This window comes from Dipodomys merriami, unplaced genomic scaffold (genome assembly GCF_024711535.1).
Source record: "Dipodomys merriami isolate MVZ:Mamm:240054 unplaced genomic scaffold, mDipMer1.0.p SCAF_7, whole genome shotgun sequence".
Taxonomy (NCBI): Eukaryota; Metazoa; Chordata; class Mammalia; order Rodentia; family Heteromyidae; genus Dipodomys; species Dipodomys merriami.
Genome location: NW_027206290.1, coordinates 66,537,268 through 66,552,299, shown reverse-complemented (window position 1 = coordinate 66,552,299; position 15,032 = coordinate 66,537,268). Strand labels below are relative to the sequence as shown.

The 15,032-nt window shown below is 43.8% G+C and overlaps 1 protein-coding gene across 1 annotated transcript in view; it reads left to right on the top strand.

Annotated features, from left to right (window-relative positions):
- Nucleotides 1–2,882: 2,882 nt before the first annotated feature.
- Pank2 (pantothenate kinase 2) overlaps nucleotides 2,883–15,032 on the top strand; it is a 30,412-nt gene continuing 18,262 nt past the window's right edge. Inside the window, exons 1-2 of the mRNA XM_070006841.1 lie at nucleotides 2,883–3,270; nucleotides 11,238–11,590. Of these exons, the coding sequence (XP_069862942.1) occupies nucleotides 3,006–3,270; nucleotides 11,238–11,590 (618 nt within the window). The 5' untranslated portion in view covers nucleotides 2,883–3,005. The remainder of the gene's footprint in view (nucleotides 3,271–11,237; nucleotides 11,591–15,032) is intronic.

Genomic DNA, 15,032 nt, shown 5'->3' with positions numbered 1-15,032 from the left:
AGCTTAATCATAGGTTTGTTTGCCTTGCCTTACTTTGCTCTAAGGCAAATTTTCAATTTCATTTTAAAAATAAATGTTTTAAGTTATAACACACAGAGGAAATAAAGCACAAATTGTAAGTGAACACCTTAATGAAATAATTACACAGTAACTACTACCCAGATCAGAGAAACATTTGTCAGTTTGGTAAGGGAGTCTATCTTTCACCACTTCTTTCTTCCCTTTTCCAAAAGTACCATTATCCTTGCTTCTTATAACTTTTGCACATATATTTACTTCTTGTGATGGTGGGGATCAAACCCAAGGCCTTAAGCATGTTAAGCAAGCACTCTACACCTGAGCTACACCTTTCATATCTGAACTTAATGTAAATAAAATTACACAATATGTATTTCTTGTGCCTTGTTTCTTTTGCTCAATAAATACTTTTTTGCATTTTTTAGGATTCTGAACATTCTAATTGTCACCAATATATGCTTTATCTATTATTTTAATGATAGTTTAATGATAGCCATAGACTAAATTTACAAATATGCTAGGGAGAATGAATTGTTTTTGAGCTGTTTTTGTTCAAGCTTAATGCTCTACCACTTTGAGCCACAGCACCACTTCTGGTTTTTGAGTGGTTAATTGGAGATGTCTTTTTTTTTTTTTTTTTTTGGGTCCGGTCCTGGGGCGTGAACTCTGGGCCCGGGGAACTGTCCTTGAAGTTTATTTTGCTCACTTGAACCACAGTACCACTTCTGGCTTTTTCTGTTTATGTGGTACTGAGGAATCAAACCTAGGGCTTCATGCATGCTAGACAAGTACTCTACCACTAAGCCACATTCCCAGCCCCAGATCTCAGTTTTCAGTAAGGGTTACCAAACATGAGCCACTGGTGTCCCACAGTCTGTCTTCTGTGGTATGTGTGTGTGTCCTAGTGCTTGAACTCAGGGCCTGGGCACCATTCCTGAGCTTTTCTGTGTTCAAGGCTTACACTATACCCACTTGGGCCAAAGCTCTACTTCTAACTTTTTAATGGTTAATTGGAGATAAGAGTCTCAACTTTTCTGCCTAGGCTAGATTCAGTCATCTTCAGATTTCAGCCTCCTGAGTAGCTAGGGCTACAGGCTACAGGCCATTGGCCATCTTTTTTTTTTTTTTTTTGGTCGGTCGTGGGACTTGAACTCTGGGCCTGGGCGCTGTCCCTCAGCTCTTCAGCTCAAGGCGAGCGCTCTACCACTTGAGCTACAGCGCCACTTCCGGTTTTCTGGTGGTTTATTGGAGATAGGAGTCTCTCCTGCCAGGGCTGGCTTTGAACCGCGATCCTCAGATCTCAGCCTCCTGAGTAGCTAGGATTACAGGCGTGAGCCACCAGCGCCGGGCACCCTTTTTTTTTTGTAGGTAAGGGGTAGGTTTATTCAGTAGACCTGCTGGGACCAGGCCAGGTTGGCCCTTCACGCAGCTGGGAAAGGCCTGGAAAGAGCTGAGAAAAGAGAATCTGGGCCTGGGCTAGGCCTTATCTGGGGTATGGGCGGAGAAAGGTGTGGCCACATCAAATTCAGATGTGGCCTCTTCCAGGTGTGGCAGCTGGCCATCTGTTTTTTTAAGCTCTGTGTTTTGGATAAATTGCTTTATCCTCCGAATATTGCTGTGGGAATGTAAAGGCACTCAGAAAATTGAAAAAATACTACCAGATTCTTGGCTTTGATATTAGGGTACTTCTTGGCAGACTAGAGAGATGATCTGTCAGAATTCACAGATTTTGATAAAATTCCCTGTAGGTTAAGGAGAACCACAAATGAGATGGGGGGGGGGAGAGGGAGAGGGTAGGAGCAGAAAGGTAGTCAATATTGGGCACTGAGATTTAGAATAGAAATAGATGTTCTTGGTTTTTGCCAGTGGGATGCCAGTTTGCAGGGTTCTAGCTTGGAGAGGGGCTAGCTTGCAGTTAGAATGGGAATTCTATTCAACAAAGACAAGAAAAGCTCAGCTTTCTGGCTCAGAGTGCTGCCAGTCATGACTGGGGAGAACTATCACCCCAACATCATAGCAAGATAGGCCTTGCAATAAGACATTAGCTTTAGGGGTACTCTCTTATTTCAGCCTTTGGTAAATGAGAGCCATCAGGCTTGGGGCTGTGGGTGACCATTTCCTGTCATCTTTAGAGAGGACTTAAAAATACATTCGGCCACCAAATCCTTCCAAGAGACAATACAAAACAGGTTGAGTCTCCTTCAAAAAGCCAACCCAACTTCCCGTCTCCCACACTCGGCTCCTTCACCACGGGAGGGTGGAGAAGGATTTATAACCCACCTCCTTTCCCCTGGTTACCATGGAGACCAACCCCAGTCCTTTCATCCCTTCTGGTACCCGGAACAGCTCTCCAGGCGGAATGGAAGGGCTTAGCCCAAACACGCTGGGGGGAGGGGTCGGTACTCAATGGCGCGAGGGCCTGGTGGAGCTCCCGGCAGCTGCAGAACCAGGCCGAGGGACAAAGGCTAAGGTCAGCTGCGGCTCAAGTCCTCCTGTCTGCTAACTAGCGGCCAACCGCTTTGGGGGCTATGCTGGGCTACAGGGCACAGAGCACAACTTGGGAATCGATCCGGGAGAGTTCCAGGGACCGGGGGCGCTGACCTGCCGACTCGTGGGGGGCGGATAGGTGAAGGGGCCCGCGTGCCCAACACCCTCACGTCCATTGGGCGACGCCGCCATCACTCTCCCGGAGGCGACACCGCCTTCTCCTCAGGCGAACCGAGATCTTCCCTTTCCCTCCTCCATCTCCCACCCCGCCCCGTGTCGGAAGCTTCTTATTGGATGAAAGTGAAGTCAATCCATCTCGAGTCAGGGATTTTATTGGGTGACAGCTCCTAGGCTGCTCCAATTGGTTTGTCGCTCGTTGGCGCAACGGAAGAGGCGGCCGGCCGAGGGTGCGCCTCTGCTCCGGCTGGACTGCCGCGGAGGAGGAAAAGAGGAGTCCGGCGCTGGGGGGCTGGCTCGGGCGGCAGCGGTGGCTGCTGCGGATGGGAACGGGCCGGCCCGGCGCGCCCATGGAGCGCCACGGCAGGGCCGCCGCCACTTCCTCAGCCTCGTCGGCTGGAGAGCCGGCGTCTGGGGACTCGGAAGGGCGGCGGCGGCGGGAGCCACTGCGGCGCCGGGCGAGCAGCGCGTCGACGTCCGAGGTCGGGGCCTCGGCGGAGAGCCTGAGGCGGGAGCGGCCCGGCTCCTACAGCGGCCCTACCTCGGTCTCCCGCCAGCGCGTCGAAAATCTCCGAAAAAAGCGGCCGCGTAAGTGCCCCGCGGGGCGTCCTGCGGCTCGCCCTGCCCCCTCTTCCGGCCCGGCCGCCGTTTTTTTTCTTTCTTTTTTTTCCCGCGCGCGGACAGTGCCCCCGCACGGTGGTCCCACGTCGGTGCGTGGCCTGACACCCCGCTGGAGACCACCGCGCCTCCCCCTCCCCCCGGCCCTGCGCATCGCTTCGGGAGTTGGGCCTCCGCCCGGCCCTCGCGGCCCTGGGGCTGCGCTTCCAGCTTGCGGCGCTGCCCCGACCCTTCCTCCCTCTCTGCCTCGGCTCCTCGGGCCTGCTTTCACCAGGAGCCACAAGACTTCATCCTTGAGAAGGCTTCTTTTGACTCATTTCCATAAGTCTTCGCCGGTCCCCCTTTCCTCCCCCACAGAGCTCTCCAATTCTCACTTGCTTCCCCAACACGTGAAATCCCCTTTTTATCAACCGTTTTTCGAGCTTACTGGGAAAACGATTTAAGCACCCCCCACCCCCACCCCAACCTCAGTTGCTCCAGTTCTAAAACTGTGTTCCCGGTTCCGTGCAACCCCCCCTCCCTCTTCGTCCCCCCCCCTCCCCAATGAGAATTCAGGTCATCTCGCACGTAGATAATTCCTCCCTTTTTCTCCAGTCGGTTTGCAGGTACTCACAGTTCAGGGTTGTAGCAAACAGATCATTGATCTTTTTCTTTTGAGGGAAAACATGTTCCTGACTTTTTGCGTTGGGAGTTGCATTTGATCTCCCCAAGAATCTCCATTTTATTACCATGTTTCTTTTCTGGATTGTGTATGTTTTTTTCTTTTTACAGACCTTCAATTCGGGACCGCTGTCTCGCAGCTATTGATACTGCTTGAAGTGTATTACTTGTTCTGATACTGTAATATGAGCTGTTTACCAAGTTAGCTGGGTTTAATATATGGGTAGACTTGGTGGTGGAGGTTACCAGATTCCTTTTTGACGAAATCAGCTTGCTTAAATGCAGTCTGAAACTGAAGGAAATTAGTGGGTGTGTGTGAGATCATATTGAATCATCTGTGTCCTAACTCAGCTGCTCAGCTGCTTTCATCATCTGGGACTAGATGGTTAAAGGTAGCCCTGTTTTCCGATGAAAAGTTTGGGAGTGCTCAATATCCCCGCTCCCCCTGCAGGCTCCCCCCCCCCCCCCCCCAAGTCTTTGGAGAGGTGGTTAGAAGCTGGAGGATTGGGAGTTTGGGAACATCCTGGACTATATAGGCAACACTTTGACTTTTAAAAAGAAGGAAATCAGATTCTCAGCCTGTTGGGTTTTTTTGTTTGTTTTTGTTTTTGTTTTTTTGTCTGTCAGTTGTGGGGCTTGAACTCTGGGCTTGGGCACTGTCCCTCAGCTCTTCAGCTCAAGGCAAACTCTACCACTTGAGCCACAGCACCACTTCCAGTTTTCTGAGTGTTTTATTGGAGATAAGAGTCTCACGGACTTTCCTTGCCCGAGCTGGCTTTGAACCCTGATCTTCAGATCTCGGCCTCTTGATTAGCTAGGATTACAGGCCTGAGCTACTGGCCTCGTCCTAGCACTTGATTTTTAAGTAATGCCAAACGTCAGATGGGTAAATTCCAGAGATAAGCAAGTAAAAATCAGCCATTGGCCACAAGGATTCTAAGTGCTGTATGTGTTCTTGGTGTTTGCATGCCTAGAGCTTCAGTAACTCTTTACCCCACAGAGTTCTGAGTGGTATTTTGTTTTACAAATGAGGAAACAGGTTCTTGCATGGCCAGAGTCCAGTGGCTAAGCATGGGGGAATAGAAATTAAATTAGGAATTCAGTTCTTAACCGGTACTTTATGGATTGTTTTTGTCCTAGTAGTTGTTTCCTTATTTTTTAATTTAATTTTATTTTTTTTGGGTCCTGTCATGGGGCCTGAACTCTGGGCCTAGGAGCTGTCCCTCCGCTCTTCAGCTCAAGGCTAGTGCTCTACCACTTGAGCCACAGCGCCACTTCTGGCTTTTTTCTTTTTGCTTATGTGGTGCTGAGGAATCGAACCCAGGGCCTCATGCATGAAAGGCTAGCGCTCTACCACTGAGCCACCTTCCCAGCCCCATTGTTTCCTTATTGCTTTAAGACCAAACATAAGCATGTTCTTTTGTGTTCACAGCAGTCTTAAGGTGAAAATTTCTGCCTACTGTGGAAATACTTCCAATATTGAGCATAAAAATAACCCAAAGAGTTAAGAGGATAATTTCCTTGGTTCAGTTCACCAGAATGAGAATCTGGAGAGTAGTTGAAGATTTTGTGTGTGTGTGTGTGTGTGTGTGTGTGTGTGTGTGTGTGTGTGTGTGTGTGTGTGTGTGTGTGTGTGTGTGTGTGTGTGTGTGTGTGTGTGTGTGTGTGTGTGTGTGTGTGTTGGTTGGGTTTAGTTGAAGATTGTGTGTGTGTGTGTGTGTGTGTGTGTGTGTGTGTGTGTGTGTGTGTGTGTGTGTGTGTGTGTTGGTTGGGTTTGAGCTTGTCTTTACACTTGCTCCACTATTTGAGTCACACCTGCAGCCTTGCTTTTTTGCTAGTTCTTTTGGAGATGAAATCTACCTACCCAGTAGCCTACTAAAGCTGCCTTTAAAACATTTTTTTTTTAAATTTTTAAAATAAGCACCTCATTTAGATCCAGATGACTCAAAGACCACACTGGAATCCAAACCCTGATTTAGACTGTTTGGGATAAGATGAGGCAGGTTATTTTAAGGTGGCTTCAGAACTTTTTTTTTTTTTTTTTTGCCAGATCTGGGGCTTGAACTCCAGGGCCTGAGTACTGTCTGTGGGCTGCTTTTTGCTCACGGCTAGCACTTTACCACTTGAGCCACAGAGCCACTTCTGGTCTTTTCTGTTTATGTGGTGTTGAGGAATTGAACCCAGCATGTTACAGCATGTTAGGCAAGCTCGCTACCATTAGACCCTAGCCACTTAGAACTTTTAAGGAACTAAGTTGACAAATGTTCATGCTGAGGATATATATTTTTAAAATTTGATGTCTGTTAATTTGCCCATGTTTCCCTCCCTTACTTTCTCTGACTGATAACTAATGAAGAGACATTTCAGATGAGAGCTGCAAAACAAACAAAAATTTCATTTTCTTTTGGGAAAGAGGGTCTTGTATAGCTCAATCTGGCCTTGAATGTGTGTTTTGTTAAAGCTAGGAGCTAGCCAATTTTTTCTTAGAATTGTGGCCTTGCTTATAGTTATTTCCTGCCACATATATTCGTAGAGCAGCATGGTTCCCAGATTAGTCCCCATTCCAGACTTAGTGCTGTAGAATAATTAGGAATGAGGCCAGGCATGTACATATGTAAGAAGTTGTGGATTTCAGAATTTTGGGATAGGGAGAGAGTGGGATATGCTGCTCAGGACTGAGAAGACACCAAGTAAAGATTCTTTGAAAATGATGGAACCGTAGCTGGGGTTAGACTATTTGCCTAGCAAAGTGTGATGCCAGGGGTTCGATCTTATTACATTCAATAAAAAAAAACAGAAATAAGTACATTTTTTATTAAAGATTATGGAAACAAAATGCTAGTGTTGGCTTCATAGCTACCCTTTTTTTTTTCCTCTGAATGTTTTCTTGTTTTTTGGACAGTGTCAAGTATTTTATAAACCTTTCAGGCAGGCAAATTTCTGTCTTCAGTTACAGTTTCCAGATGAGGAAAGAGGAAAGGCACAGTGACATTATCCTTTTCCAAGGCCATAAAGTGAGTTAGTGATGGAGCTTGTATGGGTGTTTTCTGGTTATTTAAAAAAAAAAGTGTGAAAGCCAGGTGCCAGCTGCTCTGGAGGCTAAGATCTTAGGATAACTGTTCAAAGCCAGCCTGGGCAGGAAAGTTGTTGAGACTCTTATCCCTTATTAATCACCAGAAAACTGGAAGTGGTGCTGTGGCTCATGTGGTAGAGTGCTTGCCTTGAGCTGAAGAACTCAGGGACAGCGCCCAGGCCGAGTTCAAGCCCCATGACCGACCAAAAAAAAAAAAGACTATCTCTAAGTGCTTGCAAGAGATCTACCACTGAGCTTGTAAATCAGGACTCTAGGTATGTGACATTAGATCCAGAGCTATGGTTCTCAGTTTTTGTTTTTTGGGTTTTTTTTTTTGGGATTGGTTGCTATCCCTCAGCTCTTGAACTCAATGCAAGTGCTTTACCACTTAAGCCACACCTCTTCTGGTTTTCTGGTGGTTAATTGGAGATAAGAGTCTCAAGGAAAAGCTGAGTGCTGGAAAGCTGAGTGGCAGTGGCTCATGTCTGTAATCCTAGCCACGCAGGAGGCTGAGATCTGAGGATTGTGGTTCAAAGCCAGACCTGGAAGGAAAGTTCATGATACTCTTTTTTTTTTTTTTGGTTGTGGAGTTTGAACTCTGGGCCTGAGTGCTGTCCCTCAGCTCTTCAGCTCAAGGCAAGCGCTCTACCACTTGAGCTACAGCGCCACTAAGGTTTTCTAGTGGTTTATTGGAGATGAGTTTCACAGACTTTCCTGTCCAGGCTGGCTTTGAACCTCGATCCTCAGATCTCAGCCTCCTGAGTAGCTAGGATTACAGGTGTGAGCCACCGATGCCCAGCTCATATATCCAATCAACCAGCAGAAAAGCAGAAGTGGCGCTGTGGCTCAAGTGGTAGTTCAAGTGGTAGAACCCTTGCCTTGAGCTGAAGAGCTCAGATCTCAGCTTCCCAAGTAGCTAGGATTACAGGGTGAGGATTACAGGCTAGGATTACAGTCCAGAGGATTACAGGATTACAGCTTCCAGAGCCAGAGTTCAAGACCCATGACCAACAACAACAAAAAAGGAGTCTCACAGACTTTCCTTGCCCAGGCTGGTTTTGAACTGTGATCCTCAGATCTCAGCCTCCTGAGTAGCTAGGATTACAGGGGTGAGCCACTGGTGCCCTGCTGGTTCTCATTTTTTAAAAACTGCATCTCTCTCCCCCCACCTATGCAAACCCTAATGAATTGCAAAGCAGTCTAAAATTATTTTTAACATTTGGACTGGGGATGTAGCTTGGTGGAGTGCTTGCCTAGTACACTGAAACCCTACTTTAAGTCTCCAGCCCTGCAAGGGGGGCTTAAAATAATACACATAAATTTTATTGAAGCATGATTACATACAATAAAATGCACAGTTTTGACAAAATGTGCATATAAAAGAGCATGCATTTTTATTGAGAGCCCAGATGCTCAGCAGATGTGCAGGAACCAAGAGAGATCAGAGTATTCCACAGCAGTGTGGAATGAGCTGGTTCTTTGAAGATGACTAAAATGTACTATAGCATACTAGGGAGATCTTCAGGACTTGCAGATGTTGACTTACACCACTGATTGGATATCTGTGACCTTCATTAGGTTAGAAAATAAAAGTTTTTCTTTGTTGCTCCCTTATCCCTACTCCCCTCCCCTATCCTAAATGCTCAGGATGTTCAGTACTGTACTATGCAGATGCTTGATTGATTCTTTTAAACTTAGCTCAGTAATGTTTATCTTGATTTTTGATTTGCCTTTTGGGAGTTAAAATTAAGGGCATAGATACACTCAGATCATATACAATTTAAACACACAATAATGTTGAGACAGGCTGAGAACTTCACATACTTATTAACTGAGCTGCATAATCCGTGTGCAGAAGTTGAAAGTTTTGATTAAATTTTGACTGTGGTTAGTCAGAACCACATGTTTGAAAAGCTTCTGGCATATTTATTGAGTACTTTGATTTTTTTTGTTGTTCTACTAGTTTTACTCTTTTATTTTTGGTGGTACTGAAGATTGAACTTAAGCCCTTGCATATACTTGAGCCATACACCTAGCCATTATACTGGTTTTAATTCTCAGATTTTAATTTTTTTTCAAATCTATTGAGATAATTGTATTTTTTTCCCTTGAGCTTTCTAATGTAGAAGCCTCATTTGTAATGTGGAAACCATCCTTGCATTCCTTGACAAGATCCTTCTTGACCAGAGTTCTATTATTCCTCTTACTGCACAGCTGGATTTCAATATTTCGTAATTCAGTGCTTCAGTGCTTTTCCACTTGTGTTATGACAGACACTCCCTCTTCCCCCTTGGACCTTTCTATAGTTTTGTTTTTTTCCCGTAGTCCTAAGGCTTGAACTATGGGCCTGGATGCTGACCCTGATTTCCTTTTGCTCAAAGCTAGCACTTTTATCACGTGAGCTACATTGCTACGTCTGTGTTTTTCTGTCATTTAATTGGAAATTAGAGTCTCACAGTCTTACAAAAAAGCTCAAGGGCAGACTCTTGAGTTCAAGGCCCCTCCCCTCCCCCCCCCCCCAAAAAAAATAGGCCAAATTCATCACAGTAGCAAAGGTTCAGTATTTTACGGTTCTTTCTGTTTTCATTTTATATTTTGATACATGTAGACTTTGTTTAATGCCCAAATTAGGGCATATATCTATCTTATCTGTTTACTGAAATAAATATTTCTCTGATGAAATCCTTCTAAGTCCTTTTGGGTTTAGAGGAGTGGTGCAGCTGGGCTGTGCATAGCAGGCCTTGGAGCCTGTCCCTACCACTCCGCCCCTTCTACTTACTGTTATACCTGTATATTCAGAAAGTCCTATATTTTTCTTTGCTGAAGTTAGTTACCTATACATTGTTACATTTGAATGTCACTTTGCTGTTCCTGTCTAGAATTAATCAGAATCTTTATCTTTTTCCAACAAGACCAAACCTGTTTGCTTTCACTTCCTTCTACTTTCTCTTCCTCTTCCACTTCCTATGTTGAAATCATGTAAGTATTTTAGTTTCTTAAAGTCAGCATGTATTTGTTTCTCTGCTTATTATTTATGGATTGTAAGATTTATTAAAGCCCTTGGAGTGTTTTAAAATTATGTTGGGTGTGCATCTAGTAATTAGTCCAAGGAAGTAAAAGCTGGGTTGTCTGTATGTGAAGGTTTCCTTTGCATGTCCACTTGAAAACTGATTTGGCTAGATGAAAGTTCCTAAATTTTTTTATATAGCTTTGAAGCCAGTCCTTCATTGTGTTCTACCATCTGTGTTACTGCTAAAGTCTTCTTTTGTGTTACACATATCTGCAAGGAACTTTGTTTTTTCCTTAGGGTTTCTTAAAATTTCAGTAGGATGTTTAGGTCTTTTCCACTAACTGGTTCTCTTTAACACTAAGGGTTTCAACCTGAAAATTCATGTCTGTCCTCCAGGAAATTTCTAGAATTTTGTTTTCAGGGCTGAGACTCACTAGGAGTCATTTTGTTATTAAAAAAAAAAAAAATACAGGGCTGGGAAGGTGGCTCAGTGGTAGAGTGCTTGCCTTGCATGCCTGAGGCCCTGGGTTTGATTCCTCAGCACCACATAAGCAAAAAGAAAAAAGCTGGAAGTGGCGCTGTGGCTCAAGTGGTAGAGTGCTAGCCTTGAGCTGAAGAGCTGAGGGACAGTGCCCAGGCCCAGAGTTCAGGCCCCACAACCGGACCCCCCCCCCCAAAAATACATCATGCTGGGTGTTGGTGGCTCACACCTGTAATGCTAGCTACTCAGGAGGCTGAGATCTGAGGGTTGGGGTTCAAAGCTAGCCCAAGCAGAACAGTCCATGAGAGTCTTATCTCCATTAACCACGAAAATCAGAAGTGGCACTGTGGCTCAAAGTGGTAGATCACTAGCCCTGAGCAAAAGAACTCAGGGTCAGTGCCCAGGTCCTGTGTTCAAGCCCTATAATTGATTCCCCCCCCCCCAAAAAAAAAGAAATTATATCATAGTGTAGTTTGGGCTAGTTTGTACAGAAAGGCTGGATTGGCTCAACTTTAATATTCTTTTTTTTTTTTAATCATTGTCTTAGTTTTTTTTTCCAAATCAGAATCACATTTCTTCTCATATTTTGGTTTAAAATATGTTTTTGGAAACTACAGGATATAAAATTAGTTGTGGTCTAGTGTAAGTAGAAATACAATTTTTAGAAAAAAAATGAGAAGAAACTGTTCTCACTTATGTTTTTCTTTCCCTAGTTTTTCCATGGTTTGGCTTGGATATTGGTGGAACCCTGGTCAAGCTGGTTTATTTTGAACCCAAAGACATCACTGCTGAAGAAGAGGAGGAGGAAGTAGAAAGTCTCAAAAGCATTCGGAAGTACCTGACCTCCAATGTGGCTTATGGGTCCACAGGCATTCGGGACGTGCACCTGGAGCTGAAGGACCTGACTCTGTGTGGACGCAAAGGCAATCTGCACTTTATACGCTTTCCCACTCATGACATGCCTGCTTTTATTCAAATGGGCAGAGATAAAAACTTCTCGAGTCTCCACACTGTCTTTTGTGCCACTGGAGGTGGAGCATACAAATTTGAGCAGGATTTTCTCACAGTATGCATTTTTTAGCTTATATACAATTTATGGTAATTTGATTGTTAAAAATAATGCCAATTACTAGTGGTAGAATATTTTCCATTTCTAATGGAACTTGAATTTTCATGAGTGAAATGAAGATTTAATATGTTAGTGATAGGAATTAGACATCTACAGATTGTTGTATAGTTTACTTTTTGTCTAGCTAAGATTATGTTAACAACAATCAGAACCTCTAAAAGCATAACATTTGTCATTTCTTCAGTAGGAAAACTTAGTGAATCTGGGATAAGCAAAAATCAGATCATAAAATTGGTATGTTAAACAACTTAAAAACTTTGGTTAGCTGTGATCTTTTCAAGCCTTGTAGGTAGTGGGATCGTGAGATGGCTGATGGGGAGCTCTTGTCTTCCTGATGGTTGGATATAATCCAAATCCTGGTATAGTCAAGTACTTTACTACTGATCTGCATTCCTACCCCTGTGCCATACTTGTTAATCTAGTTTCTTAACCATGTGTGGCCGTAGAGCCAGAACCACTGGGTATTTGATTTTGTTTCATTCTGTCAACACTTAGGCTTTGAGGCTAGCTAGGTCTTTTAAGGATGGACATAGGCATAGGTTCTTTGAGGAATGCCATAGCATAGGCATATATGTTCTTTGAGAATGGATATAGGCATAGGCTTGAGAATTTACAGGTGAATTGGCCTGATCTTCAGGATACAATGTAGATTTGAAATATCCTTGGGGACTATATTTTTCATGCCACTAAATGAGATTACTTGACCAAAAGAGAAGATTCTGCCTTTAATCTATGTTATGGTACATATTTTTCTTTTCTCCCTGTGTCATTCTGTGGTTTGTGATCTTGTCCTCTGTGATCTTGTCCTCTTTATCCTTTTTCCTGTAATTCCCTGTAGTAATCATAATGTACAATTGGCATGGATTATTTAACAAGGTTTTATATTTTCTGCTTGGGTTTTTCTTGGTGGTTTCTTTTCCTCTTGTGAATATAGGGAAGTAGCAGAAGAGAAGAAGTTTATCTTTAGTGGAAGTCTGTAGTGGACTTTGGACTGTAACTAACATCAGTAAAGGAGAAAACTCCCTGTTTCCAGGACCTTGTAGAGGCTCCCTTGGAGGCCCCTTTGCAGTGTGCTTTGAAACCATGCAAACTGTTAACAGCTTTGGTAATGCAAGAAGGATGTAAAATGGACTTTTTTATATCTAAGAATTGGTTCTTAGGAGCCAGTGTTGGTGACTCACGCCTGTAATGCTAGCTACTCAGGAGGCTGAGATCTGAGGATCCTGGTTCAAAGCTAGCCCAGGCAGGAAAGTCCATGAGTCTCTTATCTCCAATAAACCACTCAACATAACTGGAAGTTGTGCTGTGGCTCAAGTGGTAGAGTGCTTTCCTTGAGCTGAAGAGCTGAGGGACAGTGCCCAGGCCCAGAGTTCAAGCCCCACAACTGATCAAATAAAAGAAAAGAAAAGAAAAAAAAAAAATTGGTTCTTAGGCCAGTGAAGTTTTTATTTTGTAGGCACTGCTGCTACCCTTAAAAACTGAAATGCTTGTCAAACCCTGTTTGTGGTTGAGAAGTGACTAATACGTAATATTTAGTAATACATAGTGAAATATTTGTTTTAAAATACTGAGTTCTGGCTGGGCACGGGTGGCTCATGCCTGTAATCCTGGCAACTCAGGAGGCTGAGATCTGCGAATCGCAGTTCAGAGCCAGCCTAGGCAGGGAAGTTTGTGAGACTCATCTCCAATAAACCACTAGAAGGAAGTGGCTCTGTGGCTCAAGAGGTAGAGCAGTAGCCTTGAGCTGAAGAGCTGAGGGACAGTATCCAGGCCCAGAGTTCAAGCCCCACAACTGACAAAAAACCAAAACCAAAACTGAGTGACCTCTCTTCATTACCCTTCTTCCTTCTTTGTCTCCTCTCTCTCCTCCCTCTTTTCTTCTTTCCCTCCTTTCTTTCCTCTCTTATTCCCTACCTTCCTAGTTTCCTATCTTCCTTTTTTTTTTTTTTTTAGTGCTGGGGCTTGAACTTCTGGCCTGTGCTGGTGCTCTTGCTCAGCTCTCCCTTAGTTTTTTTCTGCTCATCATTGGTGCTCTACTATTTGAGCCACACCTATTTTCAGCTTTTTTTTTTGGGTGCATTGAAGATAAGAATCTTGAGGTTGGGATGGGAAGATGGCTCAGTGGAAGAGCGCTTGCCTTGCATGCAAGAGGCCCTGGGTTTGCTTCCTCAGCACCACATAAGCAAAAAGAAAAAGCCGGAAGTGGCGCTGTGGCTCAAGTGGTAGAGTGCTAGCCTTGAGCTGAAGAGCTGAGGGACAGCGCCCAGGCCCAGAGTTCAGGCCCCACGACCGGACCCAAAAACAAAACAAAACAAACAAAAAAAGGAATCTTGAGGTTTTTGTTGCACAGGCTATCTCTTAACCTCAGATCTCAGCTTCTTGAGAATATTAAGATTAAAGGTGTGATCCACTGGCACCCATGGTATGGCTTTGAGTTTTCTTTGTTTCTTTTTTTTTCCTTCAAGGTTGTCTTATTTTTTGGTGGTGATACTGAGGTTTGAACTCAGGGCTTTACTAGGCAGGCACTTTATTACTTGAGTTGTACCTCCAATTGTTCTTTATATTTAAAGTTTACTTAATTGGTCCTAAATTTATAATCTGAGTAACCTGGGTTAATGAAACTACCTGTGGATTTAGTCATTAAGTTTGTCATTCAGACTGAGATTCACTAGAAATAAAAGCACAACAGCACATTTTGGGATAGCCATCAGTTATGGGAATCATGACATTCACTATTTTGTATGTCATAGACATTGGTTTGATCTGGATGCCGATGCCTCCACCTGTAATCCTAGCTACTCAGGAGGCTGAGATCTGAGAATCACAGTTCGTCATTTTAATGAGCTTTCCAGCTCATTAAAATGTTATCTTCAATTAACCACTAGAAAAAAATCAGAAATGGTACTGTGGGCTTAAAGTGGTAGAGTGGAGTGCTTGCCTTGACTGAAAAAACTCAGGGAGAGCTTCCAGGCCCTGGGTTCAAGTAGCACAACCGACAAAAAAAAAAAAATTGGTTTGACATATAGTTGAGAAAAGTTCTTGGATTCTCATATGCCATCAATGTCACATGATTTAGCTTAGAAATGAAAATGTTGGCACTTGTTATTTATTAAATTCATGTTGACAGGAGCGAGTGACTAGATGGAATGACAGTGATTAATAAGCACTTAAAAGGCTTGGGTTTGGTCAGAGTAATAACTTAATATTTCTAATTAAGGATTAGTTAAAGATTTATCTGAAGTTACTATCACAGTGGACTGGAATAAATTGAGTGTAAATGTAATTAAATAAGAATTGAATTAAATAGCAAGTTGCAGGGCTAAAGTTGGTTGTAAGCAAAATTAGGTGCTTTATGGGGGGGCTGGGTCACCATTACTTT